The sequence below is a fragment of the Numenius arquata genome, unplaced genomic scaffold (assembly GCF_964106895.1).
Source record: "Numenius arquata unplaced genomic scaffold, bNumArq3.hap1.1 HAP1_SCAFFOLD_154, whole genome shotgun sequence".
In the NCBI taxonomy this organism is placed as follows: Eukaryota; Metazoa; Chordata; class Aves; order Charadriiformes; family Scolopacidae; genus Numenius; species Numenius arquata.
The window spans coordinates 113625-141230 of NW_027415214.1; the positions used below are offsets into that span (position 1 = coordinate 113625).

Sequence of the window (27606 nt, forward strand, 5' to 3'; positions counted from 1 at the left end):
AGAAGGCATCTGAGACTTGCAGACACGGGAGAGAGGAGGCTGGTCTGTGCCTTTGGTGGCATGGGCAGTTGAGGAAGGTGGCACAGAGCATTTGTAGCACCCCAAATCTTTCGCACTGGCCACTTCCAGCACTGGCAGCACACCCCAAGTTTATGGGTGAATTTTCCTGTTTGGCCTTCTCTGTCCTCCTGCCGGGCTCAGTGCCTGAATCAATTTTCTTGAAGCAAAGGACAACCAAGATGGTCAGGGACTGGAGCGCCTTTCCCATGAGGAGACGCTGAGGGAGATGAGCTAGTCCAGCCTGGAGAAAGGAAGGCTGAGAGGGACCTCATTGCAGCCTGCCAGTACCTAGGAGGACTTTATGGAGAACAGAGAGCCAAGCTCTTCACCAGGGTGCATGGTGGGAGGACAAAAGACGGTGGGTGGAAGGTGAAAGAGAAGAGGCTCAGCCTGCAGATAGGAAAGCGCTTTTCTCCATGAGCTGAGCCAAGCATTGGAGCAGGTCGCCCAGAGATGCTGAGCAGACTCCAGCCCTGGAGGTTGTCAAACTTTTTTCAAACTGGTCCAAGCCTTGAACAACGTGGCCTGACCATGTTTCTGACAGGCTGGAATGGAGACCTCCCAAGGCCCCTTCCAACTTGAGCTGATACTATGAACCTACGACCTCACGCCCTTTTTCTGATAACAACAGAGCAAATGCTTACGGGGCACGAATCTCCCTCTGCTGTATGTGACCCCCTAAAACAAAACCTCAGCCAGTGACGAGAGGTCGGTATCACGGTGTGACTCTCTGTGCAAAGACTGAGGGGTGTCATTGACAGTCCTGGGCAGGAACTGTTTTGGGGACACGGGGCTCTATGCAAGGCACAAAATGACCATTTTTATTTTTTTTCGATGCTGCAAGCCTCATCAAAGAAGATGCAAAGAAAAGATGCAAAGAAAAGAAAATGTACTTTTCAGCTTTTTTTAAAAAAAAAAAAAAAAAAGAAAGTGTGTTCCAGAACTGGGATTGGATGTAGGACACAAATACCTTCAGCTACAGAGGCACAGATACCTCCTGCCAGCATAGATGCCCTGGACAAGTGCCAGCGCACTCCTGACTTCTCCCGTCACTCAATCAGCCAGAGCTTTTTGAAACATTCCATCAGGTACCAACTGTCATGGTTTGGCCTCAGAGGACAACAAAGAACCACAGGGCAGCCGTGCTCTCTCAAGCCCCCCCCCCGGCCATAATCGGAAGGAAAAGGCAAAACTCGTGGGTTGGGACAAAGGCAGTTTAACAGAACAACAAAGGGAACAAGAAAACAATAACAGTAACACGGATAGTGATGTGGTCAAAGTCGAAATCAGGACTCAAGAGTGGGGATGACTATTAAGCAGGTATTCTTTATTGCAGCGCTGGACGCACAGGGGATCGCTCCTCCAAATGTGCGCACCAAAAGCCATGAGTTACACAGCTTATACACAAGTTAAACATACATATTCATTATTCTTCCCAGAACTCATTGTCATACGTTGCCACCCACTCCCGCATGCGTCTTTCAGTCTCTTGCTGGTCTTCAAAGACCTCTGGTGGTCGCTTACTTCATCCCTTCCTCTTCATCACTGCGTCCTTTTGGTGAACTGCAGTCATCTACTTCTCCATTCTTGCTGACAAAGCGGCAAGGCTGGTTTAGGCTGGCTCTGCATGCCTTGGTGGTCTCGACACATCCTGTTCTCAGAGATAAGTTCCTCTTGGAAGATAACAAGGTGCTGACCTGTACAATTGCTAGTTGCATACGTGCTTAGGCCCCTGTTTGCATTTAGCCAAGTTAGAAAAACAAAGACTCACAGTATTTGCTAACTCACTGTTTGTGCTAAGAGCGGTTTAGTTGTGTCAAGCAAACCTTCAAGCCATACTCAGCCCTATTCCTTCATTCAACCCCCGCTTTTCTTTAAGCTACAGCAAATTCTTTTGCAAAATCCTGTTTACAGTCCACAATACATGTACTGGTTGAGCAAGAGTCCGTACTTTCCAGCACATCCAAAGGTCGAGAGCAGTCAACAGTAGGGCTACAAGGATCAGCACTAGTACAGGATGCACTGGGAAGTTGAAAAACGGTGCCGCGGTTGGAGATTTTGATGAGGTATTTAGAAAAATGTCCCACCAATGGTGTTCCTCGGTTTCCTCGATGGTTGTAATGATGTTCCTTATTTCCAGAGTATCGTGCTGGACTTGCCATAATGTTCGTTTAGATGTTTCTTTCACTTTCTCTAGCAGTGAGTATACTTGCTTCACATCAAATTTACATGCTATATCAACTGAGCTGTTTTCTCTTATTTTATAGGATGGTATTTGTCCTTAATCTCCCCAGTCTCTCCTAATTTGGCCATCTATTTTTAAAACTGTGTATACTTTAGTTTCGTCATCTGTGATATTCAGACCTACGTTACCCAAGTATCCATTCCTGGTCCAGTCTTCAGGGTCGGGGACATCATCTAGACCTTGACAGGTGATGCAGTTCTCTGCCCAGCTGTGATGCAGAAGATCATGATAATAATTTCCGGAATCGCAGTTTTGCTGGTCCAGTACATTCAGAGGTCCATTTCTGCTCAAGTGGGGGATCTTCCTCACACTTTGGAGACTTCCATTGTTTACGTCTTTGTAATCCTAAAGGTCCTAAAGGTTCCGAAGTGCACTGCTTATCTGGAGCCTTTTTCACTTGGGAGCAGTGAATCCAGGCCGGCTGTTCTTTTTACTTTGATTGCAGTGAAGGTGGTCAGTAGCACTTGGAATGCTCCGTTCCACTTTTCTTCTAGTGGGTCACCTGAAAAATTCTTAATATAAACCCAATTTCCAGGACTAAAGGAATAGATAGGATGGTCCAGTCCCTTAACTCTGGTTCCTAAGTCATTCTTATTGTTTTTCTCTAATCAAGGGAGTAGGCAGCCTAGGAGGTTCCTTGAGTGTATGGGAGATACCTTCCTGACACAACTGGTAGGAGAGACTACCAGGGGAGGCGCCTCACTAGACCTACTTTTCACAATCAAAGAAGGACTAGTGGGAAATGTGGAGGTCGGAGGACGTCTTGGTCTTAGCAATCATGAAATGGTCAAGTTTTCAATTCTTAGTGAGGTAAGGAAGGGGGTGAGCAAAACCTCCACCTTGGACTTCCGGAGGGCGGACTTGTGCCTGTTCAGAGCCCTGGTTGGGAGGGTCCCTTGGGAGAGAATCTTGCGGGGCAAAGGGGTCCAGGAGGGCTGGACGCTCTTCAAGAAGGAAATCCTAAAGGCCCAGGAGCAGGCTGTCCCCATGAGGCACAAAATTAAAGGGAGGAGAAAATGGCCGGTCTGGTTGAACAAAGAGCTTTTGATGGGACTTAGGGAAAAAAGGAGGGTTTACCACCTTTGGATAAAGGGATGGGCAACTCAGGAGGAGTACAGAGATCTTGTTAGGTTATACAGAGAAAAAATTAGGAAGGCAAAAGCCCAGCTGGAACTCAACCTGGCCATTAATATAAGAGACAACAAAAAAAGTTTTTATAAATACATCAACAAAAAGAGAGTCAGGGAGAATCTCCATCCCTTACTGGATGCCAGGGGGGAACATCCCAACCAAGGTCGAGGAGAAGGCTGAGAAACTTAATGCCTTCTTTGCCTCTGTCTTCAATAGTCGGACCAGCTACCCCCAGGGTGTACAGCCTCCTGGGCTGGAAGATAAGGATGGAGAGCAGAACAACCCCCCCGTAATCCAGGAGGAAGTAGTTAAGGATTTGCTTATGCACCTGGACATGCATAAGTCCATGGGGCAGGATAGGATTCACCCAAGGGTACTCAGAGAGCTGGCGGGAGAGCTCATCAAGCCTCTCTCCATTATCTATCAACAATCCTGGTCAACAGGAGAGGTACCAGATGACTGGAGGGTGGCCAATGTGACGCCAATCTACAAGAAGGGACGGAAGGAGGATGCGGGAAACTATAGGCCTGTCAGCCTGACCTCGGTACCGGGAAAGATCATGGAGAGGATCGTGAGTGATGCCACCAAACCAGGTGGAAGTGTTGATCTGCTTGAGGGTCGGCAGGCTCTATAGAGGGCCCTGGACAGGTTGGATCATTGGGCCAAGGCCAATGGGATGAGGTTTAATAAGGCCAAGTGCCGGGTCCTGCATTTTGGTCACAACAACCCCAGGCAACGCTGCAAGCTCAGGGAAGAGTGGCTGGAAAGCTGCCCAGCAGAAAAGGACCTGGGGGTGTTGGTGGCCAGCCAGCTTAACATGAGCCAGCAGTGTGCCCAGGTGGCCAAGAAGGCCAACGACATCCTGGCCTGTATCAGGAATAGTGTGGCCAGCAGAAGCAGGGAAGGGATTGTGCCTCTGTACTGGGCACTGGTGAGGCCTCACCTCGAGTGCTGTGTTCAGTTTTGGGCCCCTCACTACAGGAAGGACATTGAGCTGCTGGAGCGTGTCCAGAGGAGAGCCACCAAGCTGGTGAGGGGTCTGGAGAACAAGTCATATGAGGAGAGGCTGAGGGACCTGGGCATGTTTAGTTTGGAGAAGAGGAGGCTGAGGGGAGACCTCATTGCCCTCTACAACTCCCTGAAAGGAGGTTGGAGAGAGGTGGCTGTTGGCCTCTTCTCCCAAGGGAATAATGACGGGACCAGAGGAAATGGTCTGAAGTTGGGGCAGGGGAGGTTTAGGTTAGATATTAGGAAGAATTACTTGACTGGGAGAGTGGTCAGGCACTGGAACAGCCTGCCCAGGGAGGTGGTGGAGTCACCATCCCTGAAGGGATTTAAGGAATGTGTAGACATGGCACTTCAGGGCATGCTCTAGCGCCCGAGATTGTTGGTTTCTGTCTGTTTGTGGGTGGGTGTGCTGTGTGGTTGTGGGTGTTTGTTTTGTGTGGGTTTTGGTTTTGTTTTGGTGTTTGGGGTTTTCTATTTGTTTTGTTTGTTTGTTTTTTATTTTGTTTTGTTGTGGGGTTTGTTTTTTTGTTTTTTTTTGTTTTTTTGATGATCTCAAAGGTCCCTTCCAACCAAGAAGATTCTGTGATTCTGTTATTGTTTTCCCAACAAAATAACATATTTTTCTAAATAGGAATTTCCCAACTGGTTGAAATCTTCTCCTTTTTATTTTGTCTGGTACAATCTCCCACATAATATTTCAAAACAGCTTAGGTTCTCTTTAGCTCTTGGCTTTACATGTAGTCTGAGCAGAGCTATGGGTAATGCCTGATACCAATACAAATTCGCTTCCTGACATATTTTGGCTCTCTGCTGTTTTATCGCGTGATTCATTTTTTCTACTTGCCCGCTGGCCTGCGGCCTATATGGGGTGTGTCATTGCCAATCAATTCCCAATCGTTTACTAACTTGTTGCACTACTTGTGCACAGAAGTGAGTACCTCTATCTGATGAGACGACTGTAGGTACCCCGAATCGAGGCATTACCTCGTTCAATAGCACTTTAGTCACTTCTCTCGCCTTGCTTGTTCTACAGGGAAAAGCCTCTGGCCATCCAGAAAAGGTGTCTGTAAGTACCAATAAGTGCTTGTACCCCTCTTTTTTCTTGGGAGTTTGGAAAAATCGATTTGCCACTGGCCTCCTGGTGTGTTTCCTTTCCCAATAGTTCCTCACTGTACTCGATTACCTGTGTTGGGGTTGTTGCTTGAACACATTTCACACTGCTGAGTCACTTGTCGAACAGTGGTATATAAATTCTGTCCTATCCATTTCTGACTCAAAAATTTATATAACGAATCTGCTCCCCAACGTGTCTTACCGTGTTCTTCTCTAACAAGTCCCCACACTAGTTTGGCAGGTGTGATAATCCTACCGTCACTCAAATGAGCCCATCCCCTGGAGGGAACTTCTCCTCCTAGTTCTTGGATGAGCTCCTGGTCTGGTCTAGAATATTCAATGCCCTCCTGGTCGTCCAGGTCTTTATTTCTACTGTCTGGAATTAAAGCTGAAATGGGTTCTTTCTGGGTTCTTTCTGCTGCCTGTTTAGCCTCACAGTCAGCCAAGCTCTTACCTCTTTCTTGGTCAGTGTTCCCCCTCAGATGTCCTCGGCAATGCATGATGGCCACTCTAGCTGGTAACCGTACTGCCTCCAATAGGCGAAGTATTTCTTCTGCGTGTTTGATCTGTTTTCCTTGCGCGGTGAGCAATCCTCGTTCCTTCCAGACTGCTCCATGGGCATGAACAACTCCAAAGGCATATTTAGAGTCTGTCCACGTATTTATCTTTTTCCCTTTTACCAATTCCAAAGCCCTGCTCAAGGCAATAACCTCAGCCTTTGGAGCTGACGTCCCGGTAGGCAATGGTTGGGATTCAATTACCTTATTTGTTGTGGTCACTGCGTATCCAGCTTTACGGATACCTTGTCGGACAAAGCTGTTTCCATCCGTAAGCCAGGAGTCCTGTGCGTCCTCCAGGGGTTCTTCTTTCAGATCTGCTCTGCTGGAGTACACAGTCTCTATTGTTTCCAAACAGTCATGTGTCAGTGGTTCAGTTGTTGCCTCACTAAGGAAAGACGCTGGGTTCACAACGCTAGTCACCTCAATTTTAACATCATCGGATTCAACCAGGATGGGCTGGTATTTCAAAAACCTGGATGGGGAAAGCCAGTGATCCCCTCTCTGTTCCAATACAGTGGATACCGAATGTGAAACCAATACCGTCCTCTTCTGGCCCAAAACACATTTCTGGGCTTCCTCAATATTTAGTATTATCGCTGCTACCGCTCGGAAACATCCTGGCCATCCTTTACTTACTTCATCTAATTGTTTAGAGAAGTAAGCTATGGCTCTTTTGTAGGGTCCCAGACGTTGAGCTAGAAGTCCTAGAGCTATTCCCCAAAGCCGGGGCTCTCACGAGCTCTTTCTTGAGTATTTCAAATGCATTCTGGGCTTCTTTGGACCATATCAATTGAGTGGGATTATTTTTCAAAAGTTCATATAAAGGTTTTACTATCATCCCATAGTTGTAAATCCCTAATCAACACCAACCCATCATTCCCGAAAAATTTCTGAGTTCTTTTACCGCCCGAGGGAGAGGGGTCCTGCAGATGGCTTCTTTTCGTTCCGTTCCCAATTCCCGTTGTCCTCCAGACAGCTCGTATCCCTAGTAGGTTACTTGCCTCTGCACCATCGGAGCTTTCTGTTGAGAAACCCAATATCCCTTTGATCCCAAAAAGTTTAACAAGCTAACAGTCCACTGGGTACAGTCATGTTTTGTTTCGGTTGCTATCAATAGATCATCCACATACTGTAAAAGGGTTCCGTTTTTGGAAGGAGGCTTCCATACCTCAAGCTCTTGTGCTAACTGATTTCCAAACGTTGTCGGACTGTTTTGGAAACCTTGGGGTAACACTGTCCGGGTAAGCTGGGTTTTCCTACCAGTGGTAGGGCTCTCCCACTCGAAGGCAAACAACTTTTGACTTTCTTTGGCCAAAGGCAGACAAAATATTTCAATAGTCGCTGGACACCGTGTTGTTTGGTTGTTCTCGTGGCTGTCTTATGTAAATTCCTATATGCTATAGGTACTCCTCACGATGCTGGAGTCGGGGATACAGAGGATGCAAAGCCCCCTTTGTTCAAACTGAAAAAGAGATATTGGCAGCGTATGAAAGGGTTCGAGCTGCTCCAGGAGTGGTTGGTACAGAAGCAGAGCTCCTCTTAGCACCTCGGCTGCCGGTGCTGGATGTCCAAAGAAAGGGTCCCTGCCACACATCGTGCAACTGATGCCACGTGGAGAAAGTGGTTTTCCCTGATCACAGGGAACTCGAATGGGAAACCCCAGTCACCCTGGAATTCTGGAAGTGATCATGGACTGAAGGCAAGGATTTCTAATGTCACCAGAGGAGGAGGTGACACACGCGGCAGAGGCTCCACTCTATGAAATACTACCAGAAAGTGAGATGTGCCCTCTTCACTGATGGGTCCTGCCGGATTGTGGGAAACATGGAAAGGGGAAGGCGGCCTTGTGGAGTCCTACACAACAAGTTGCAGAAGCCACTGAAGGACAAGGTGAATGGAGCCGGTTTGCAGAGGTGAAAGCCATTGAACTGGCCCTAGCCATTGCCGGAAGAGAGAAATGGCCAGTACTTTCTCTCTACACCCATTCATGGATGGTGGCAAATGCTCTGTGGGGGTGGTTACGGCAGTGGAAGCAGAGCAACCGGCAGCGCAGAGGCGAACCCATCTGGGCTGCTGAACTGTGGCAAGATATTGCTGCCCGGGTAGAGAATCTGGTTGTGAAAGTACGTCACATAGATGCCCATGTACCCAAGAGTCAGGCCACTGAGGAACATCAGAACAACCAGCAGGTGGATCGAGCTGCTAAGATTGAAGTGGCTCAGGTGGATCCGGACTGGCAACATCAGGGTGAGTTATTCATAGCTCGATGGGCCCATGACACCTCAGGCCATCAAGGAAGAGATGCCACATATAGATGGGCTCGTGACTGAGGGGTGGATTTGACCATGGACACTATTGCACAGGTCATCCATGAACGTGAGACGTGCTGCAATCAAACAAGCCAAGCGGTTAAAACCTCTCTGGTGTGGAGGACGATGGCTGAAATATAAATCTGGGGAGGCCTGGCAGATCGATTCTATCACACTCCCACAAACCCGTCAAGGGAAGCGCCATGTGCTCACAATGGTGGAAACAACCACCGGATGGCTGGAAACATACCCTGTGCCCCACGCCACCGCCCAGAACGCCATCCTGGGCCTTGAAAAGCAAGTCCTGTGGCGACATGGCACCCCAGAGAGAACTGAGTCGGACAACGGGACTCATTTCCAAAACAGCCTCATTGACACCTGGACCAAAGAGCACGGCATTGAATGGGTCTGTCACATCCCCCACCACGCACCAGCCTCTGGGAAGGTCGAAGGGTACAATGGGCTGTTAAAAATGACACTGAGAGCAAGAGGTGGTGGGACTTTAAAATATCGGGATGCACATTTAGCAAAGGCCACCTGGCTAGTTAACACCAGGGGAGCTACCAACCGAGCTGGCCCTGCCCAATGAAAACCCCCACGTGCTGTGGAGGGAGATAAAGTCCCCGTAGTGCACATGAAGAATATGTCAGGGAAGGCCGTCGGGGTTAGTCCTGCCTCGGGCAAAGGCAAACCCATCCATGGGATTGCCTTTGCTCAGGGACCTGGGTGCACTTGGCGGGTGATGCGGAAGGACGGGGAAGTGCAACGTGTCCCTCATGGGGACCTGATTTTGGGCAAGAATAGCCAATGAATAAACTGTATGATGTTAATTGCTAAATGACCCTGCCGCTGCACATCTCATTTCTATAACTGCTCTTGGTTGCACTACAGCAAGAATCACCCAAACTAATGGACTCTGATGAAAAATCAAGTAAAGTGCAGCGGTGACGGCATCAGAACTGACCTCAGCAGCTGGCACCCAGCAACTTCGTCGAGGTCCACATCTTCAACCCATGGACCGTGGCATAAAACATCAGCAGCTACAGCTACAAAACGTTCTCCCTGATCCTGGCACCAGCCATTCCCAAGGATGTCATGGCCTTTAGGGGGTTAGTTGAGATTTTGCACCCACAGCTCCCCGCCTGCACCCACGGGCCCCAGGGCACCCCTTCACCAGCTCCCTCTCCCCAAAGCCCCCCGCAGCCTCCCCCGCAGCCTGCGCTGCGCACTCCACGGGTCGCCCCGAGTCGGGGACAGGGCCACTACCAGCAGCAGGAATGGCAGCAGGGAAAGGAGGGCTTTGCTCGGGGCTTCGTCTCTGCTCATGGCCCAGGGGAAAACCAGGCAGGAGGAGAAGCAAAGCCCTGAGCGTGGGGAGGTTCAAAGGTTCAAGATTTTGCCTCTTGCGTCTCTGTGGCCTGATCCCGGCTCGTGCCCCGTGAGTCCCTTCCCTTTCCCTCCAGCAGGAAGGGGAGCAGAAGGTTTCCTGCTGCTTTGACGGCATCACGGCAGGGGTGGGTCACCTCAGAGCTCAGGCTTCTGCTGGGGACCCCGTTGCTGCTGGGGACACCGCTCTCCAGCAGCCCATGAACCCCGCTGCTGCCCAGTGCCGTCCCCTGCGTCAGCGGGACCCCTCTGTGCACAGGGACCCCCTGCCCCCGGGGCGGCCGTGCCAGCACCCCCAGCCCCCTCCAGCCCCGGGAACCCCCAGCGAGTGGAAACCACAGCTCTGCAAACGCCGCGGGTGCCCAAGGAAACACAGAGAGAGCTTGGGTCTGAAAAACATACATACAACTCTTTATGAACAACAAAACAACTTTCAACAACTGTTTACAACACAACAACAACAACTCTGTAAAACTATTTCCAAAAAAAAAAATAAACCCAAGCCTGTAAAACTATTAACAAAACACCAACTCTCTAGAACTATTTACAGCGCTTCCTCTTCATCGCTCCTCTTCCTCGCCGTCGGTCCCCACAGCTCTGCTGGCCCTGGAAGCAAAGCAAGTGGCAGGGCCGTTTGGCTAACGAGCAGCGCCTGGCCCAGCAGAGCTGGGGCTTCCTGAGCCGGCTCAGCGGCAGCAGCTGCTTGGGCTGGGGCTTGCCCCTGACGGGCATTCGATGGCCACAGCCCTGGGACACGCTGGGGAGAGCGGGACTCTGCCGCCAGCACTGAGCCCCGTCTGGGCTCCGGCTTAGACTTGGGTGTCCCGGCCCCAAGAACCTGCTCCCGTCCCAAAGCGGACGGGGGCTCAGGGCAGCGCGGTGGGGGCGGTTGTGCCGCCAGGACGAGGGCACCGGGAGCCCTGTCCCTGCAGCGGGGACCCCCCAGCCCCAGCCCGGTGGCAGGAGACCCTCCCTCCCTGCGGGCAGTGGGTGGGGAGCACGTGCCTGTGCTGCTGGTGGGGGGTCTACATCCATTGCCTCCTCCTCCTCATCCACCTCCATCTGCTCCTGCTCATCCTCATCGATCTCCATTGCCAGCTCCAGCTCGATCCACTCTTTTACACTTTGGGCAGCTGCCTCTGCAGACTCAAGGGCAACTTGGCACATCCTAAGCCCAGAGGCAAGCAGAAAAGTGCGTTGGTCCTGCCCTGGCCAGCCAAGAGGACCCGTGGAACAGGGGTCTCGCCACCCGGGGAGAGCCGTGGGGTGATGGGACCCCTGGGCACGTCCCCAGTAGGAGCTGGCTGGACCTGGGCGACTCCTTGGCCACCAGCACCCACCAGCAGTCGAGGGCCACTGCTTGCAGCTGCAGGCTCCTCATCTTCTTCTCCTTCCTGAGTTTGGGGTGTGTCAAGGTCTTCTGGATCTGCCGGAGCAGAGAGGAGAGGGGTGAGCGGCCCTGCTCCCTGCCCCGTGGGGCCCGGGCACAGACCCCGGCCCCGCAGGCGCAGACCCCGGCCCCGCGCCTGCCTGGGTTCCCAGAAGCTCCTTACTCTGTGCAGCCGCCCTTTGGGCTCGGCGCTGCTCTGGGGGCAGGGCTCGGCTCCCCCGGCTCCAGCCTGGAAAGGGGCAGAGGAGGCACCGGCTCAGGCTCCGGGCAGCACCTGGCTGCTCCCGGCGAGCATCCCTGCAGCACCAGCCCGGGGCGCCCTGGGCTCCCCCGGGGACGTGTCCCCCCGCGCAGGGATGCTCCGTCCCATCAGGGCACGAGCAGCCCAGGAGGGCTTCTGCCAGCCCCTGGCCTTGCAGGGCTGGGGGCAGAGGGCGAGCCCAGCTCCTGGCCCCCCGAGCTCCCCAGAGCGGGGTCCCTGCCCCATCCCACCCCATCCCTGCGGAGCCTTCTCCATCCTGCCTGGGCACTGGGGGGTGCCCACCTCCGTGGAGCGGGGCCGTACCTCTGCCAGCACAAGCGACCTCTTCCTGAGGGCCTTCATGATTCCCAGAGTGCAAAAGAGAGGGAGGAAGGTGGTTTTGGGAGCGGGAAGGGAAGGGCTGGGTCGTTGGTCCAAGGCACCGGGAGCAGGGCAGAAGGGCTGTGGGGCGCAGGGCAGAAGGCTGCGTCGTGCCCGTCACCAGGCACTGGCAGTTGCAGATGGAACACGGGCCATGGCAACGGGATGCGCAGCGGGGATGGGAACGAGCCCCCTTAACGGGGGGCAGCTTAATACGTACACCCCCCCAAAGTTAATAATCCCAACACATTTCGCTTCCTTCCTGTCCTAAGCACTTCTCCCCAACCATCCCATCACTGATCAAGTGGGTTTTGCCCAGAGTCTTGCAGAGTGTCTGTGGGACGCCGGGGCAAGTGGTGCCCGTCCTTCCCAAAGAGGTCTGGATGTATGGAAATGCCACGGGAAAACCCAGCCCCTCCTCACGGACAAGTGCCAGCCCAGTCTCCAGGCAGCACCTGCCGGGCCTTTGAGCCACCCACCCCTCCCCATCCTCCATTCCTTACGTCTCATCACACGGCAGCTCTTACGGGTCAGGAGGTGACCAGCCAGAACAGCTTTTGTCTCATGGAGAAAGCTGGAGGGGCTGCTCCAGCTCTGTTCAGCCTGGGCTTTGGCGGTCTCTGTGCTGAGATCCTTTCTCCAGGGCTCTTTCTCCTCAGACCAAGAAGCCCTGCACCAACCCTTGCTCTCGCCGCTGCGGGGAGGGACAGTGGCGACTCCCCCTGGGGACCGCTCTGCCACATGTCCTTTGGGTCCCCTCGGTCCGGAGCAGGGAGGCAGGTCTATTGTGGAGGCCCAGGATGGTGCAGGGGAGCAGGTTCCAGCAGCCGGTGCCAGGGCTCACCCAAAGGGAGCTGCAGCAGGGAATGGGAAAAAACGGGGCGGGAGGAGATGTCCCTGAATCAGGGCCCTTCACCTGCTGTGTAAAATCCAACCAACCCGCTCAGTCGAGAAATCTGTCTTTATTTCAGTTCTCCAGCTAACCCAGTTTTCTCAATTGAATTTAACCGTTTCCCCAGACTAATTACATATTGTTGTAAATAATTGTCACCTAATTGTGTAAGATCTCTGGCATACTGCAATTGCTAGGGTCTTCCACACAGAATTTCAAAAGGGCTGATTCCTTCCTTGGACCTTGCCTTGGTTTGGATCCTTAGCAAGGCCAAAGGAAGGGCCTGATCCCAGTGCAAATTAACCTCCTGGCAAAGATTAGCCAGTTGTTGTTTTATCAGATGGTTCATTTTCTCCCCCTGGCCGCTGGCCTGTGGGCGGTATGGAGTATGTAACTGCCAATCCGTTCCTAAAATGTTACTGACTTCTTTGACCACCTTAGTTGCCAAGCCGCTTTCCATGATATTTGAAAAGTCGTGGCGGTCAGGTGAAGTCCCTGTGGACTGGAAGAGAGGAAACATCACACCCATTTTTAAAAAGGGTAGAAAGGAGGACCCTGGGAACTACCGACCTGTCAGCCTCACCTCCGTGCCTGGGAAGATCATGGAACAGATCCTTCTAGATGCCATGCTTGGGCCCACGGAGGACACGGAGATGATTCAAGATAGCCAGCACGGCTTTACTAGGGGCAGGTCCTGCCTGCCTAACCTAGTGGCCTTCTATGATAGAGTGACTAGGTCAGTAGATAAGGGACGACCTATGGACGTGATCTATCTGGACTTCAGTAAGGCCTTTGACACGGTCCCTCACAACATCCTGCTTGCCAAATTGGAGGGATACGGATTTGATGGGTGGACTGTTCAGTGGATAAGGAATTGGCTGGATGGTCGCACCCAGAGGGTGGTACTCAATGGCTTGAATTCCAGAGGGAGAGCAGTGACAAGTGGTGTCCCTCAAGGGTCCGTGCTGTGACCGGTACTGTTTAACATTTTTAAGGGAAGGCAACTCAGGAGGAGTACAGAGATCTTGTTAGGTTACACAGAGAAAAAATTAGGAAGGCAAAAGCCCAGCTGGAACTCAACCTGGCCATTAATATAAGGGACAACAAAAAAAGTTTTTATAAATATGTCAACAAAAAGAGAGTCAGGGAGAATCTCCATCCCTTCCTGGATGCGGGGGGAAACATTGCGACCAAGGACGAGGTGAAGGCTGAGCTACTTAATGCCTTCTTTGCCTCCGTCTTCAATAGTCAGACCAGCTACCCCCAGCGTGTACAGCTTCCTGGGCTGGAAGATAAGGATGGAGAGCAGAACAACCCCCCCGTAATCCAGGAGGAAGTAGTTAAGGATTTGCTTATGCACCTGGACACGCATAAGTCCATAGGGCTGGATGGGATTCACCCAAGGGTACTCAGGGAGCTGGCGGGAGAGCTCACCAAGCCTCTCTCCATTATCTATCAACAATCCTGGTCAACAGGAGAGGTACCAGATGACTGGAGGGTGGCCAATGTGACACCCATCTACAAGAAGGGACGGAAGAAGGATGCGGGAAACTATAGGCCTGTCAGTCTGACCTCGGTACTGGGAAAGATCATAGAGAGGATCATGAGTGATGACACCAAGCTAGGTGGGAGTGTTGATCTGCTTGAGGGTCAGAAGGCTCTACAGAGGGACCTGGACAGGTTGGATCATTGGGCCAAGGCCAATGGGATGAGGTTTAATAAGGCCAAGTGCCGGGTCCTGCATTTCAGTCACAACAACCCCAGGCAACGCTGCAAGCTCAGGGAAGAGTGGCTGGAAAGCTGCCCAGCAGAAAAGGACCTGGGGGTGTTGGTGGCCAGCCAGCTTAACATGAGCCAGCAGTGTGCCCAGGTGGCCAAGAAGGCCAACGGCATCCTGGCCTGTATCAGGAACAGCGTGGCCAGCAGGAGGAGGGCAGTGATGGTGCCTCTGTACTCGGCCCTGGTGAGGCCTCACCTCGAGTGCTGTGTTCAGTTCTGGGCCCCTCACTACAGGAAGGACATTGAGCTGCTGGAGCGTGTCCAGAGGAGAGCCACCAAGCTGGTGAGGGGTCTGGAGAACAAGTCATATGAGGAGAGGCTGAGGGACCTGGGCATGTTTAGTTTGGAGAAGAGGAGGCTGAGGGGAGACCTCATTGCCCTCTACAACTCCCTGAAAGGAGGTTGGAGAGAGGTGGCTGTTGGCCTCTTCTCCCAAGGGAATAATGACGGGACCAGAGGAAATGGTCTGAAGTTGCGGCAGGGGAGGTTTAGATTAGATATTAGGAAGAATTACTTGAGTGAGAGAGTGGTCAGGCACTGGAACGGCCTGCCCAGGGAGGTGGTGGAGTCACCATTCCTGGAGGAATTTAAGAAATGTGTAGATGTGGCACTGCTGGGCATGCTCTAGTGCCCGAGATTGTTGGTTTCTGTCTGTTTGAGGGTGGGGTGAGGTGTGGTTGTGGGCATTTGGTTTGGTTTGGTTTGGTTTTGGTTTTGTTTGTTTGTTTTTGTTTTTTTTTTGTTCGTTGGACTTGATGATCTCAAAGGTCCCATCCAACCAAAAATATTCTGTGATTCTGTGACCTGCTTGGTGGATGAGGGAAAGGGTGTGGATGTTGTTTCCCTGGACTTTAGTAAAGCCTTTGACACTGTTTCCCACAGAGTTCTCCTGGACACAGTGAATGCTCATGGCTTGAGTGGGCGTGCTCTTCCCTGGGTAAAAAACTGGCTGGAGGGCCGGGCCCAGAGAGTGGTGGTGAATGGAGTTCAATCCAGTTGGCGGCTGGTCATTAGTGGTGTCCCCCAGGGCTCGGTGCTGGGGCCGGTTCCTTTTAATATATTTATCAATGACTTGAATGAGAGGATCGAGTACACCTTCAGTAAGTTTCCAGATGACACGGAGTGGGGTGGAGTTTTGACCTGCTTGAGGTTAGGCTGGCCCTACAGGGGGATCTGGACAGGCTGGATCGATGGGCTGAGGCCAACAGGATGAGATTGAACAAGGCCAAGTGCCAGGTCCTGCCCTTGAATCACAACAACCCCATGCAGCGCTACGGGCTGGGGAGGAGCAGCTGGAGCTGCCCGGCAGAAAAGCACCGGGGATGTCAGTCGACAGTGGCTGAACATGAGCCAGCAGAGCGTCCAGGTGGCCACAAAGGTCAACAGCATCCTGACCTGTATCAGGAACAGCGTGGCCAGCAGGAGCAGGGAAGTGATGGTCTCTCCTGTACTTGACACGGCTGAGGTTGCACCTCGAGTGCTGTGTTCAGGTTTTGGCTCCTCACTATAAGAAAGTGCTGAAGCGTGTCCAGAGGAGGGCAAGGAAGCTGGTGAGGGGTCTGGAGAACAAGTGTCATGAGGAGCAGCTGAGGAAACTAGGGTTGTTCAGCCTGGAGAAAAGGAGGCTGAAGGGAGACATTCTTGCTCTCTAGAACAACCTAAAGGAGGTTATAGCAAGGTGGGTGTGTGTCTCTTGTCCCAAGTAACAAGTTTATAGGGTGAGAGGAAATGGCTGGCAGTTTCTCCAGGGCAGATGTAGATTGGATATGAGGAAAAACTTCTTCACTGAAAACTTTCTCAAGCACTGGAACAGGCTGCCCAGGGAAGTGGCTGAGACACCATCCCTGGAGGTGTTTATAAGATGTGTAGATGGGGCACATAGGGATGTAGTTTAGGTGTGGACATGGGAGTGTGAGGGACTCAATGACCGTAAAGGTCCTTCCCATCCTAAATGATTCTATGAGTCTACGATTCTTTTGAATCTTGGGACTTGGTTTCATCCTCGCCCCTTCTTTGGGAGGCCAGGAGGTGTCACAGAATTTTCCTGCCCTGGGCACTGCTCACCCCCACATCCCACTGCCCCCAGGAAGAGCCCTGAGCCACAAGTGAGGGGCAGGATCTGCCTTGCCAGGGCCTGGGGGTGAGGGCTTGGCCTTTCTGCTTCCTCAGACAAAGCCAGGCTTTCCTCAGCATTACAGCCACCTGCACTCTGCCTTTGCCTGCCTGCAATCACAGCCTCCAATTATCTGCTCTAACGAGTCCCCAGGGAGCCTTTGTCAGTAACTGCCCTCAGTGGGGCTCCTTAAGGCTTCCAGGAAGTTTGGGTTGTGCTTCTGATTTCTTGAGCACTTTCTTCAATCTTCTCTCAGTATCTGAGGTTCATGGACTCAGCAGCAAATACCCCATGGGGCTCCTTGGAAACAGAAAGCCTTAACAAGGAATTTATCTCTTTGCAATTTCCTTCAAGACTTAAAGCCTTGTACAGCTACTTGGGGAGGTTTTGTGGTGTAGTTAATGACAATTTTTTCAAAGTGCATCTAATGAAAATGCTTTCTTGATTGTAAAGGATGTATTTTATGAGTGTTCAGTTTACAGAGGAGGTGATGGAAGCATTCTCCAAGGGATACTGAGGCCGAGTGTCTCCTCAGGAGGTCTGGCCAGGTCAGGAAAAGCAGTCCCGTGATGTCCATCCCTGTATGGACAGCTTTGCTCCTCACCTCCCCAACCCCACCAGGTCTGACCTCACCCACCTGGGACTGACATCACTGTTCCTTGCATCAGACTTCTGCACTCCAGTCTGGATGTGACAGCTCCATTGCACCATCTCCCACCTGCTCTCCTCAGAGACCTGGCTGCTCACAGCCACAGGGGAATTCTGCCTGTTCTGCAGAAAAGAAAAGTAAAGCACAGTCAGTTTTCATAAACAAGAAAACACTGTGTAATCATATGCAAAGTACAAACTGCCTCTAATGAGGTTGCCTTTCTACAAGGGATAATCTTAGGAGAAATAGTTGAGGTAGGTAGATACACAAAGATAGATATAAACATAATTAAAGAGCTGGCTGAGGAGACAATGAGACTACTGAGAGACAGGCAAGGTTTTACTCCCTGAGGGTGAAAGAGCAGCAGAGGTGAGAGGTACCTGGATGAACAAAGAGTAAAGGGAGGAGAAAACTGGAGAATGATGGAGAGGGCCTTTTCCTAGACAGTCTGCATCTGAAAAGATGACTTTGCAAATGACCATTGTATCAGGACAAGTGTAGAGTATAGGAAAGATTAGAGAAACAAAATATACCATATAACAGACAAAATAGTTGTAGTGAAGTCACAAGGGAAGACTGAGATTTCTTTGGAATATCACCTCTGAAGGCGACAGGCTTGGCAGAGCTCTCTTGTGGGTGAGGACAAGCCAATGTTGCCCCCACCTTTGAAAGAGGCCCAGCCCAGGGACCCACAGGCTGTACAAGCTCCCTGGGGTGATTAGTGTGCCATCAATGAGAGTCCCCTTGGGTGACATTTCTGGGCACTGGAAAGAGAACAATGTGTCCAAAAGCAGTCAGCATGGACTTTCCAAGGGTAAATCAAGCCTCAGTGAGGAAGTGGTGACAGCGGGGAAAGCTCTCGGGTTTCCTGTGTCCATGGAAGTCGGTCAGATGTTGGTACAGTCAGACCAGCTGCATGTTTCTTGTCCTGCTCCAGGCAGGGTTGCTCAGATGCAGGGCTACTTGACAGGTATCTCCAAACAGCCCAGATCATTTCCTTTGCTTAACCGTTCATTCCCATTGCACTATTTTCCCACGTCTCAAGTCCCACTCTTTAACCAACTTCATCCTCTCCCTTGCAAAAAGTCAACTCCTCTTCACCATTTCCCCACTGGCGCTGCCTTTCCTCACTTTGCTCCCACCTTTGCTATTTCTGACATGGTATCCCAGTGCTTTCTACCCTGATTAGCAACTCCATTACACCAGTACTGTCTTCTTATCTGTAGTGTCCTGCAGCTTCTACAATGATGCTCTTGCTAGCGGCACCCTGACTCAGGATGAACATCAGCACGTGTACTTCCAATGCTTGACCGCTGGAGCTTATGTCCAGAGGGACCTTGACCCACCTGGGGATTTGGACATCAGAAACCTGAAGGTTTAGAAGAAAGAGTTGCACAACAACTCCATGCAGCAGCACGGGCAGTGACCACACCAGGTAAGGAGTGCCCTGAGGAGAAGGGCTTTTGAGTCATGATGGCTGCCATGATGAGCCAGTGGGCTTTGCATTTCAAAAGGAAAATGGAGAGACTGGAGAGGGTCCAGAGGAGGTCTGACGAGATGGTGAAGACCCTAAAGCTTGAGCTTTGAGGAGAGTCTGAGGGAACTGGGCGTCTCTACCCTGCGGAAGGGGAGGCATGGGGTAACCTGTGAAAGAGCCTACCTGGAGAGGTGACAGACCCAAGGTCTCTTCTGCAGTGGTGAATGGATATGACAGAGGCAACAGCCACAAACTGCCTCTTGGAGCTTTAGACAGAGCATTAAGAGACCTTGCAAAGTGGAGCCAGGTCACTGGAGGGACACCAACGTTGACAGAGCTTGTACTGTGAGAAGAGGCTTAGAGAGCTGGGCTTGTTCAGCTTGGAGGAGAGGAGCTCTTGGGGGGAACATGGAGCAGCATCACACAGTTACCAGGAAGACTGAGCCTGAGTCAAATCCATGGTAGAAGAATCAAGGACAAGAGGCAATGGGCTGAGAAAAGGGACGGTCAAGCCAGATAAGGAGGAACTTTTTCCAGCATGAGGATAGTCAAGCACTGGAAGCTGTTTCCCAGAGAGCGTGCAACAGCTCTGTCCTGGAAAGGGATCCAGACATCTTTGAACAAAGCCCTGACTCTTCAGGTCTGACCCTGTTTTCAATGGGAGGTTGGTCAAGACACCCTCCAATTCCCTTTGAGCCTGAATGATGCTGTCCTCCTCCCGTCCTTCCATCTGCAGGCTGAGATATTTCCCCTCTTGGAGCAGACATTCTGAAAAACCACTCCAAATCTGGAAAGACTCTTCAATGCTCCAAGTACAGTTGGGTTGGGAAAAAAAAAACAAACAAAAAAACCAAAACTGTGCTGGATTATTTTTTCACAGAGACAGTTTTAAAGGGTCAAAGTAGATTCAATGCATGAATTCTGACAGTCAAGTTACAAAGAGGGAGGAAAAAAAGTCAACAAAATCTTTGTCAGTAAAGAAAAACTCCCCCAGCCTGTGGGATGTCCTCATTAGTTGGCCCTCTAGGAACTGGGATCCTTGGGCTTCTTGGTCTTAAGTGGGAGCTCAAATCCTGAACTGGAAGGACAACATTGGCTGCAGGTACACACCGTTTTCTTGACACGACTGTGAGCTCAGACCCAGTGGATGGAGTTTCTCACACAGGTCACGGAGGAGGGCAGGATGTCGGGGAGAGGGGCTCATGCTTCAGTTTCCCAAATCCCATGAGTTTTCCCAACCCATCCTTCTCTTGACCTCTGGCATCCTATTTCTTGAGATGCAAAGCTGGCGGGTCTTCTGTTGATAAAGCATCAGTGATCCTTCCAGTGATTCTGTGATTTCCTTTAGAGTGGCAAAAAATAATAATAATGATGAAAAGAAATGTTAAAGTAACAGTCTACTTCCACAATAGCAAATCTGGACAATGGCAATTAAATTAGTATTTGCCATATAAGGTATGATATCCCATCCTGAAGTACATATTGAAAGTGGTTCAGATGAAGGGTGGTCTTGCAAAAGTCACCCCTTGTGTCCCCGTGTGGCACAGACGCTGCTGGTTTCCCTCTCCAGAGAGTGGCAGGGGCCGGATCACCTTCTCAGAAGAGGCTCCTTGCCAGGGAGCCACAGCCATGGGGGGAGCTCACCTGGTTCTTACTGGCACTTCACTCAACTGCTATTTGGATACATTTGGTGCTTTTCTGGGATGACTATTCCTGCACAGAGGATCATAAAAAGACGACTGTTTCTTAAGAGATGGTGAAAAAGGCCCTGTTTGGCCAAGAAGGCCCACCATGTGCTCTGGAGGGAGCGAGGAAGATTATAAAAAGCACTAGGAAAGTCCAAAATGCTCTTCCAAAGGGCGAGTGGCCCTGAGCAGTGGTGATTGGCCACGTGTAAGTCTGTTAGAGAGGGTCAAGCAATGTCAGCGAGAAGCAAGGGGACGGCTGATGGCTTTAGCCAATCCTTACAGCCATGTCTGAAGCCAGCCGTGGGAAGCAGTGGATGTTTGTGGGTAGAGGCTGAGGAAGAGGCTTCTCCTGGGACAATGGCAGGAAGGAAGACCCTTCCTCTGCAAACCAGGGGTAATACAGACATTCATCTCTTGTGTGCCTGCCTCAGCCTGGCGGATGGGGAATGCCCACTGCTGGGGGTGGCTGTTCTTAGGAATGCCCCATGGGCTGACAACTTGCTCCTTTCCCCTCCTTCACTGCTCACACTTGGATGGACTTCAGGAAACATCCATGAGCCTAGAGGATGCACAAACCTCCTGGGCTGAGGTCTCAGCGCTGCAGGGGCAGAGGAAGGGTTTGTGAGACACATGGGCGTGCAGGGAGAGAGCAGTGTGGGGGCAGCAGTGAGTGTGCTAAAGGCAGGAAGAAGAAATGGAATATTGGGGGTTGGCTGTTCAGTGCTGGGATGTGGAGCTACAGAGAGGATTCTGGCATGGATTCTCCAGGATTCTGGAGCTTGGAAATCTTGGGGATAAATGAGCAGTAGCAAGGCTTTGGAGGAAACCAGGTGAAATGTGGGGAACTCACTGGCATTGGAAAATCCTCAGACACCCACATTTTGGTGTTGGAAACAAGGAAGCAGGCACAGGCACAGGACAGCGTAGCTGTGGTGGGGATGGCCAAGGGCCTTGGTGGGGCGTTGACACCCCAACAGATCTGAGACCCTTGTTCTCTTGCCTGTGGCTTCTGTCTCTTCCACTGAGACCCACGAGAGAACACAAGATCCTTCCAGCTCCAGTGCCTCGTTGCCTCCTCAGCCACCCCCCATAAATCCTGGGAGGTGCCCTACTGCTGACCTGCACCTGGCAACACACACTCCCAATCACATTGCCCCCAGGAAGAGCCCTGAAGATGCCAAGAGGGAAAGGAGCCCCATCTGTAGGGGGTCTGGGTAAGGACGTGGCCTTCCTGCTTGGAAGAGCACATCAAGGGCTTCCACAGTGATCTCTACTTTTAAATTTTCCGTTGTACCAAGTGTCTCCAACTTCCTGCTTCACCAGCCCCCAGGGACAGGACCCTTGTCTGCTCATTCCCTCCATGGTTTCTTCAGTGATGGACTTCAGCAGGGCCTGCAAACACTCTCAGAAACCTGGAGGTTTGCTGCTGGCTCTTAGTCCTCTAGAGACTTGGTCAGCCTTTAGAGATCTGCAGTTCAGGAACTCGGCACCAGAGGGTTCATTAACATGCAAAACGCCCTGAGGAGCCAAGCCAGGCCATAATTTTCCCTTCATCTTCAATTCTTCTGTGGTTGATTAGAGAGCTTTCGGGAGTGGAGTCAAAGCGAAAAGATGTCAAGGCGAAGAGGCCAAGTGCATGAAATGCTTGATTTCAACTTGCCAATTCTGCATTAACGCCAAGGAATTTGGGTTACAGGAATGTCTCCAAGTAGAGTCTGCACCATCCAGACCCATGTGGATGGGCTGGCAGAGCCACCCCCAGCAGGGGGATCCCCATCGCCCACGCTGAGGCAGTCAGGATGCAAATATCTGCAGTGCCCACTTGTCACAGGCCTCCAGGCAGAGGGTGACTCATTCCCATGACCCTCGAAGCCTGGATCAGCTCGTTGTGCTTTTGCTGTCCTTCCCTTCATCTGTCAAGCCCATGGGAGCTTTGGCTTTGACATCATCCCTACGTCCTGGGACAAGGTTTCTCAATTCCTCCTCTGCAGCTTCCCTGCTTCCACCTCCTTTGTGCTGCCTCTTTGTCCTGGAGATCAGACAGTTCCAACAAGCAGCCTCCTGAGACGGTGGCTTCTTTTCAAGGGGAGTTGGAGAGATCATTTTTGTGCCTGGAGGAGGCTGTCCTGTAAGGCCTATCAGATTTTCCATCGTCCTTCAGCCTTCAGAGCTGCTTCCCATGGCACCACTCGCATCAGTCTCCCAAGTACATCAAAGTCTTCTTCTCTGGAGTCCACCCATTTTTGCTCTGCTGCTGGCCTTCCTCACTCCTCTTCGGCACCTGGGACCCCACTATTTCCTGGTGACAGCAGCCAAGGCTGACACTGATTTTCACCTCCCTGACCACTCTCTATTTATATTTGTTTTTTGCCAGGACCAGGTCCAGGTGAGCATCACCCTTGTTTGCCCACCTGGCGGCTGTGTTAAGAAGTTGTCCCAAGGTCCTCCAGGCTGCTGGCACCCTGTGTCTTTGCCTGGCCAGTGAATGCCAGGGCAACTACTCTTCCCCATAGGAACCTGCTCATTGACTTGGAGACTTCTTCAGGTTGCTGTTAGAAGACTTATTCTGCCTACTGTGCCCGATCAAGTGGAGTATAATGGCCAAGACATTTTCACCCTTACTGGCTTCTCCTCTCATCCTCACTCACACAAGCTCACTCAACCCTTGAGTAGCTGCCCTGAATTCTGTTAGGCAATGAGGGGCTGAACTTGGGACAAATGCCATTGTAGTCACTGGAGATTGAGTAAATTCGGCTGATGGAAAAGAGAGAGACCTTGCTCTCCCTACAGGACATGACTGCAGTCCATTCATATGAACACCTCTGTGAACTGCCATGAACATCAGGAGTAGGAAAGGTTCCTTTTATTTGGACATCAGCTGTCATTTCACTTGGCTAAAGGATTTCCCACCAGGCTCATGTACGATCCCCGAGATGTTTCCCCGTCTCTATCACCATCCCCATTAGAGCTTGCAGTTTCCTGCGTGTACCTTGCACCACCTCTGGCAACTGGAATGTTCCCAGGCATTTGCATCTGAACATTTCACTCCCGCCCTCCATCTCCATTACTTAGCGTGGGAGTGGAGAAAAGAGGCTCCCATGCAGGTGCCTATTTTGTGCACAGCTCAACACCTGAGGAAAGAGGAATCCCATCTCCTGTGGGCTTCTAGCAGGCATGGGCGGGAGCTGAGTCTCCGTCAAATGCTAGGAATAGAAACGCAGGATGAGATGCCTCGATTCCCTCAGCTGAATCCCTTCCCTCAGCAGGGGTAAAGGAGATGCCTGTCTGTCCCCGTCTGGCTGTCCTGTCTAATGATGGGCCAAGGAAAGTTGATATTTAGAGGTAACTCTCCCTCTCAGCAAGGAAATGACACTTCTGGAAAGGAGTGTCTCGATCCAGCTGAGAGAGAGAACATCAGGGATTGCATCAGCAGGTTCCCCGGCAGCCCCAGGGACACCTCAAGGGATTTTAGAGGGGGGCAGAAAAGGTACTGCCTTGGGCTGTTGCTCTGCTGCTGAGCTGGGCCGGGCTCCTGGGATGGAGGGAGCTCCTGGCCGTGGGGCAGCGCATCAGAGAGACAGCTCTGCCCAGGAGCAGCTCCTCTGCCAAGCGCAGCAGGGCTGAGGGCACTGCCTGCAGGCACCGAGGGGAGAGGAGGGAAGCAAGACAGAGGCTAAAGGCAGCCTGGGGTGGGAGGACAGATGAGAGCTCGCCTGGAGAGAAATCTTCACAGCCCTTGACAGGGTAAGTCTCTGGCTGCAGGGCAATGCAGCTGCGGTTCCTGGAAAGACCTCCTAAAGCTGGCACATCCCACAGCCCATGGGATCTGTCAGGAGGACTCTCAGTTTCCCCCGCGTAGAAAAAGGACGTGCTTTGGAGCACGGCTTCCCTGCTGCACCCTCAGCCGGCCAGGGCATGTCGGCTGCCTTCCCCTGGGGGAGGCTGCAGAGTGTGAAGCCGGGTGTGCAGCCAGGAGTACTCAGGGCTGTCCTTCAGAGCAGGGTCTCTGCACCGCAGGGGGCTGTGTGCCAGCGCAGGGACTTTGTCTCTTGCCAGGGTCAACACTCAGTCTGCCCAGGTTGTTCCCACAGCGGTGTGGGGAGAAGCTCTGGGGAGAAGCAGGAGAGGGTCCTTCTGCTGTCAAGACGGTGTTGAGTTGGTCAGGGCTGCTCACAGCTCCAGATCACCCCTACGCGCTTCCAAGGGAACTATTTCCTCAGGTTGTGTTTCCAGTTTCTTATCCGGGGGGTGCGGGGAGAGAGGTGGAAAAAGGGATGAATGTGTAAGGATCTCTCAAGTTTTCAGAAGTCACTGTGATTCCTGAGCTGCAACTTTGAGGCATCAGTTGGTCTAAAAGAAGCCTCCTAAGGGGCCTTCAGCCGCTCCTCTGCCCATGGAGAGCACCAGCATCACCTCTGCTGGACCATCAGGGTTGCTCTGACCTGCCCTTTTGCACCTGCGAACAGGAACATGAACCCAGCCCCTGCCCTGCAAACAGGCAGGTGTCTGTAGGGCCAAGGTGAGTGCACAGAGGTTGGGATGGGCTCTGTGAGTGCTGACAGGGAAAAGACACGGCACAGGGAGACACTTCCCAGGAGGAAAATCTCCTGGCAGCAGGGATATGACATGGGAAGGAGAGGAAACTTAAGCCAGAAATGTTGTGGGAGGGAGAATTCCGCAAACGCCGTACGATCCCCTCCAATGCAGACCCCTTCCCCTGAGCAAGCCCCCCCGTGCCTCCTCTCCCACCAAAGCCTCTGCCCTCAGGGCTGTGGGGTCCAAGGCATGAACCACCTCCTCTGCAGCCGGAGCTCCAGCAGAGCCGTGGTGCAGCTCTCCAGCCACGTGCCCCGTTCTCCCTGCGGAGCAGCGGGGCTGAGAGCGACTGCCCGGCAGCGTCGGTGTCTGGGAGGTGACAGGCACGGCTGGGTACGGGTGATGCTGTCCCGAGCGCCCGGCTGCCTCTGCCCTGGCCTCCTTCAGCCAGACCCTCGCTGCAGTTTCCCTTGTTTCTCCACTTGTCTGTGTTATTGCTGCTCTTTTCTTGTTCTCACTCTCAGGCTCTCTGGGGATGGGAGTTTCAGCTGCAGAGTCACACATTATCTTGTGCGTCCTCCCATGCAGTGTGTCCATGGGAACAAGGGTCCCAGCTTTCCTCTCGCCTGTGCGGCTGTGGACAATGCAGCCTGTGGAGCTGGGGAATCAGCTGGTTTTCCCTTGGTGAGATAACATCGTGAAAAAACTGATGTATCTCCTTGAGGTGTCCTTCCAAGCTGTGAGCTGCCCTCCAGGATGCAAATCTGTCCCATAGCATCTTTGTGTTACCTGAAAGCCCCATGGAGAAGCGCAGAGACGCTATGACCAAGGAAATGCTGTTGGGTTGGTGAAATGAGCCCTGTGTGTCCTGGGCTGGAAGTGGTTGCTGAGACGTTGAGAAAGGGCGAGACATTTAGTTGTCTGCAGTGGATCCCTCTGCTCTCAGCAGGTTCTGCTGACGTTTCAGGGAAACATTGAGGGTGTGTGATCGCCCTCCATCTCAGAAAGGCACAAGCCCAGTGTGTCAGGGGCTGAGGGACAGCCCAGCTCCCCTCGCTCTGTACTAAGCCACAGGCAATCCTCTTGCCTTGCAGGATTCTCTCTGCTCTCCCTGAGTGCAGCAGGAATACTGAGGGTTTCTGACATCCCACAATGGGACGGAGGGAATTTTTTTTTCAAAAAAGCTCTCAGTTGGCCTCTGCCTCCCTCACTCCTTCGAAGAGGCAGTGCAGGTACTGGCACACCCTTGTGCATTGGGCATGGTTTTATCTGACAAAGTCAAACACCAGGACTGGCCCCTGCTTCCAGCGTTCCCGTGAACTCTCTGCTGCAGAGCAGGGCTGACTCCTCGGCACCAGTGGGCAGAGGCCCAGCTCCTCATGGCACGTTCAACCAGCACGGTAGCAGAGCTTCAGCCATGGAGCTGAGGGAAGCTCTCCTAGAAAAGGAATACAGGGGGTAAGGCGTGTAGCAGGGAAGGGTCTGTAGGAAAAGGCTTTGGTTTTGCTGCTAAAAGTCTCCATTAACTTGTCAATAAATTTTCCTCCTTGCAGGGGTCTCCATGCCCAGAGGCAGCAAATGTCCAACAGCAGCTCCATCACACAGCTCCATGGGGTTCCATGAGAACTGGAGTAGGTTTTGCTCTGAGACGTCCACCGTAACTTGTCACTGCCTTTTTTCCTTGGACAGGTTCCAATGCGCAGAGGAAGCAAATGTCCAACAGCAGCTCCATCACCCAGTTCCTCCTCCTGGCATTCGCAGACACACGGGAGCTGCAGCTCTTGCACTTCGGGCTCTTCCTGGGCATCTACCTGGCTGCCCTCCTGGGAAACGCACTCATCATCACCGCCATCGCCTGTGACCACCGCCTCCACACCCCCATGTACTTCTTCCTCCTCAACCTCTCCCTCATTGACCTGGGATCCATCTCCACCACTGTCCCCAAAGCCATGGCCAATTCCCTGTTTGACACCGTGGCCATCTCCTACTGGGGATGTGCTGCACAGCTATTTCTGTTTTTCTTCTTCATTGGTGCAGAGTACTCCCTTCTCACTGTCATGTCCTACGACCGCTACGTTGCCATCTGCCAACCCCTGCACTACGGGACCCTCCTGGGCAGCAGAGCTTGTGTCCACATGGCAGCAGCTGCCTGGGGCAGTGGGTTTCTCAATGCTCTCCTGCACACGGCCAATACATTTTCCCTACCCCTCTGCCAGGGCAATGTCCTGGACCAGTTCTTCTGTGAAATCCCCCAGATCCTCAAGCTCTCCTGCTCACACTCCTACCTCAGGGAAGTTGGGCTTGTTGTGGTCAGTGCCTGTTTAGCATTTGGGTGTTTCGTTTCCGTTGTGGTGTCCTATGTGCAGATCTTCAGGGCCGTGCTGAGGATCCCCTCTGAGCAGGGACGGCACAAAGCCTTTTCCACGTGCCTCCCTCACCTGGCCGTGGTCTCCCTCTTTGTCAGCACTGGCATGTTTGCCTACCTGAAGCCCCCCTCCATCTCCTCCTCACCCCTGGATCTGGTGGTGTCATTTCTGTACTCAGTGGTACCTCCAGCTGTGAACCCTCTCATCTACAGCATGAGGAACCAGGAGCTGAAAGACACATCGAAGAAGCTGATTCTGTCACTGATCTCTCAGCAGCATTAA

At 52.2% G+C, this 27606-nt stretch overlaps 1 protein-coding gene across 1 annotated transcript; it reads left to right on the plus strand.

The window, feature by feature from the left end:
- Nucleotides 1-3995: 3995 nt before the first annotated feature.
- Nucleotides 3996-27606, plus strand: LOC141478515 (olfactory receptor 14J1-like). Its single transcript, XM_074167551.1, has 2 exons — nt 3996-4029; nt 26720-27606. The coding sequence occupies exons 1-2, from the start codon at nt 3996-3998 to the stop codon at nt 27604-27606; spliced, it is 921 nt and encodes a 306-aa protein (XP_074023652.1).

What these genes read in the sequence shown, in the direction of transcription:
- LOC141478515 (XM_074167551.1), top strand. Translation starts at nt 3,996, where the DNA reads ATGGAGAGGATCGTGAGTGATGCCACCAAACCAG. An exon ending in GAGTGATGCCACCAAACCAG is followed by an intron (nt 4,030 to 26,719) that starts GTGGAAGTGTTG and finishes TGGCATTCGCAG; the next exon opens with ACACACGGGAGCTGCAGCTC.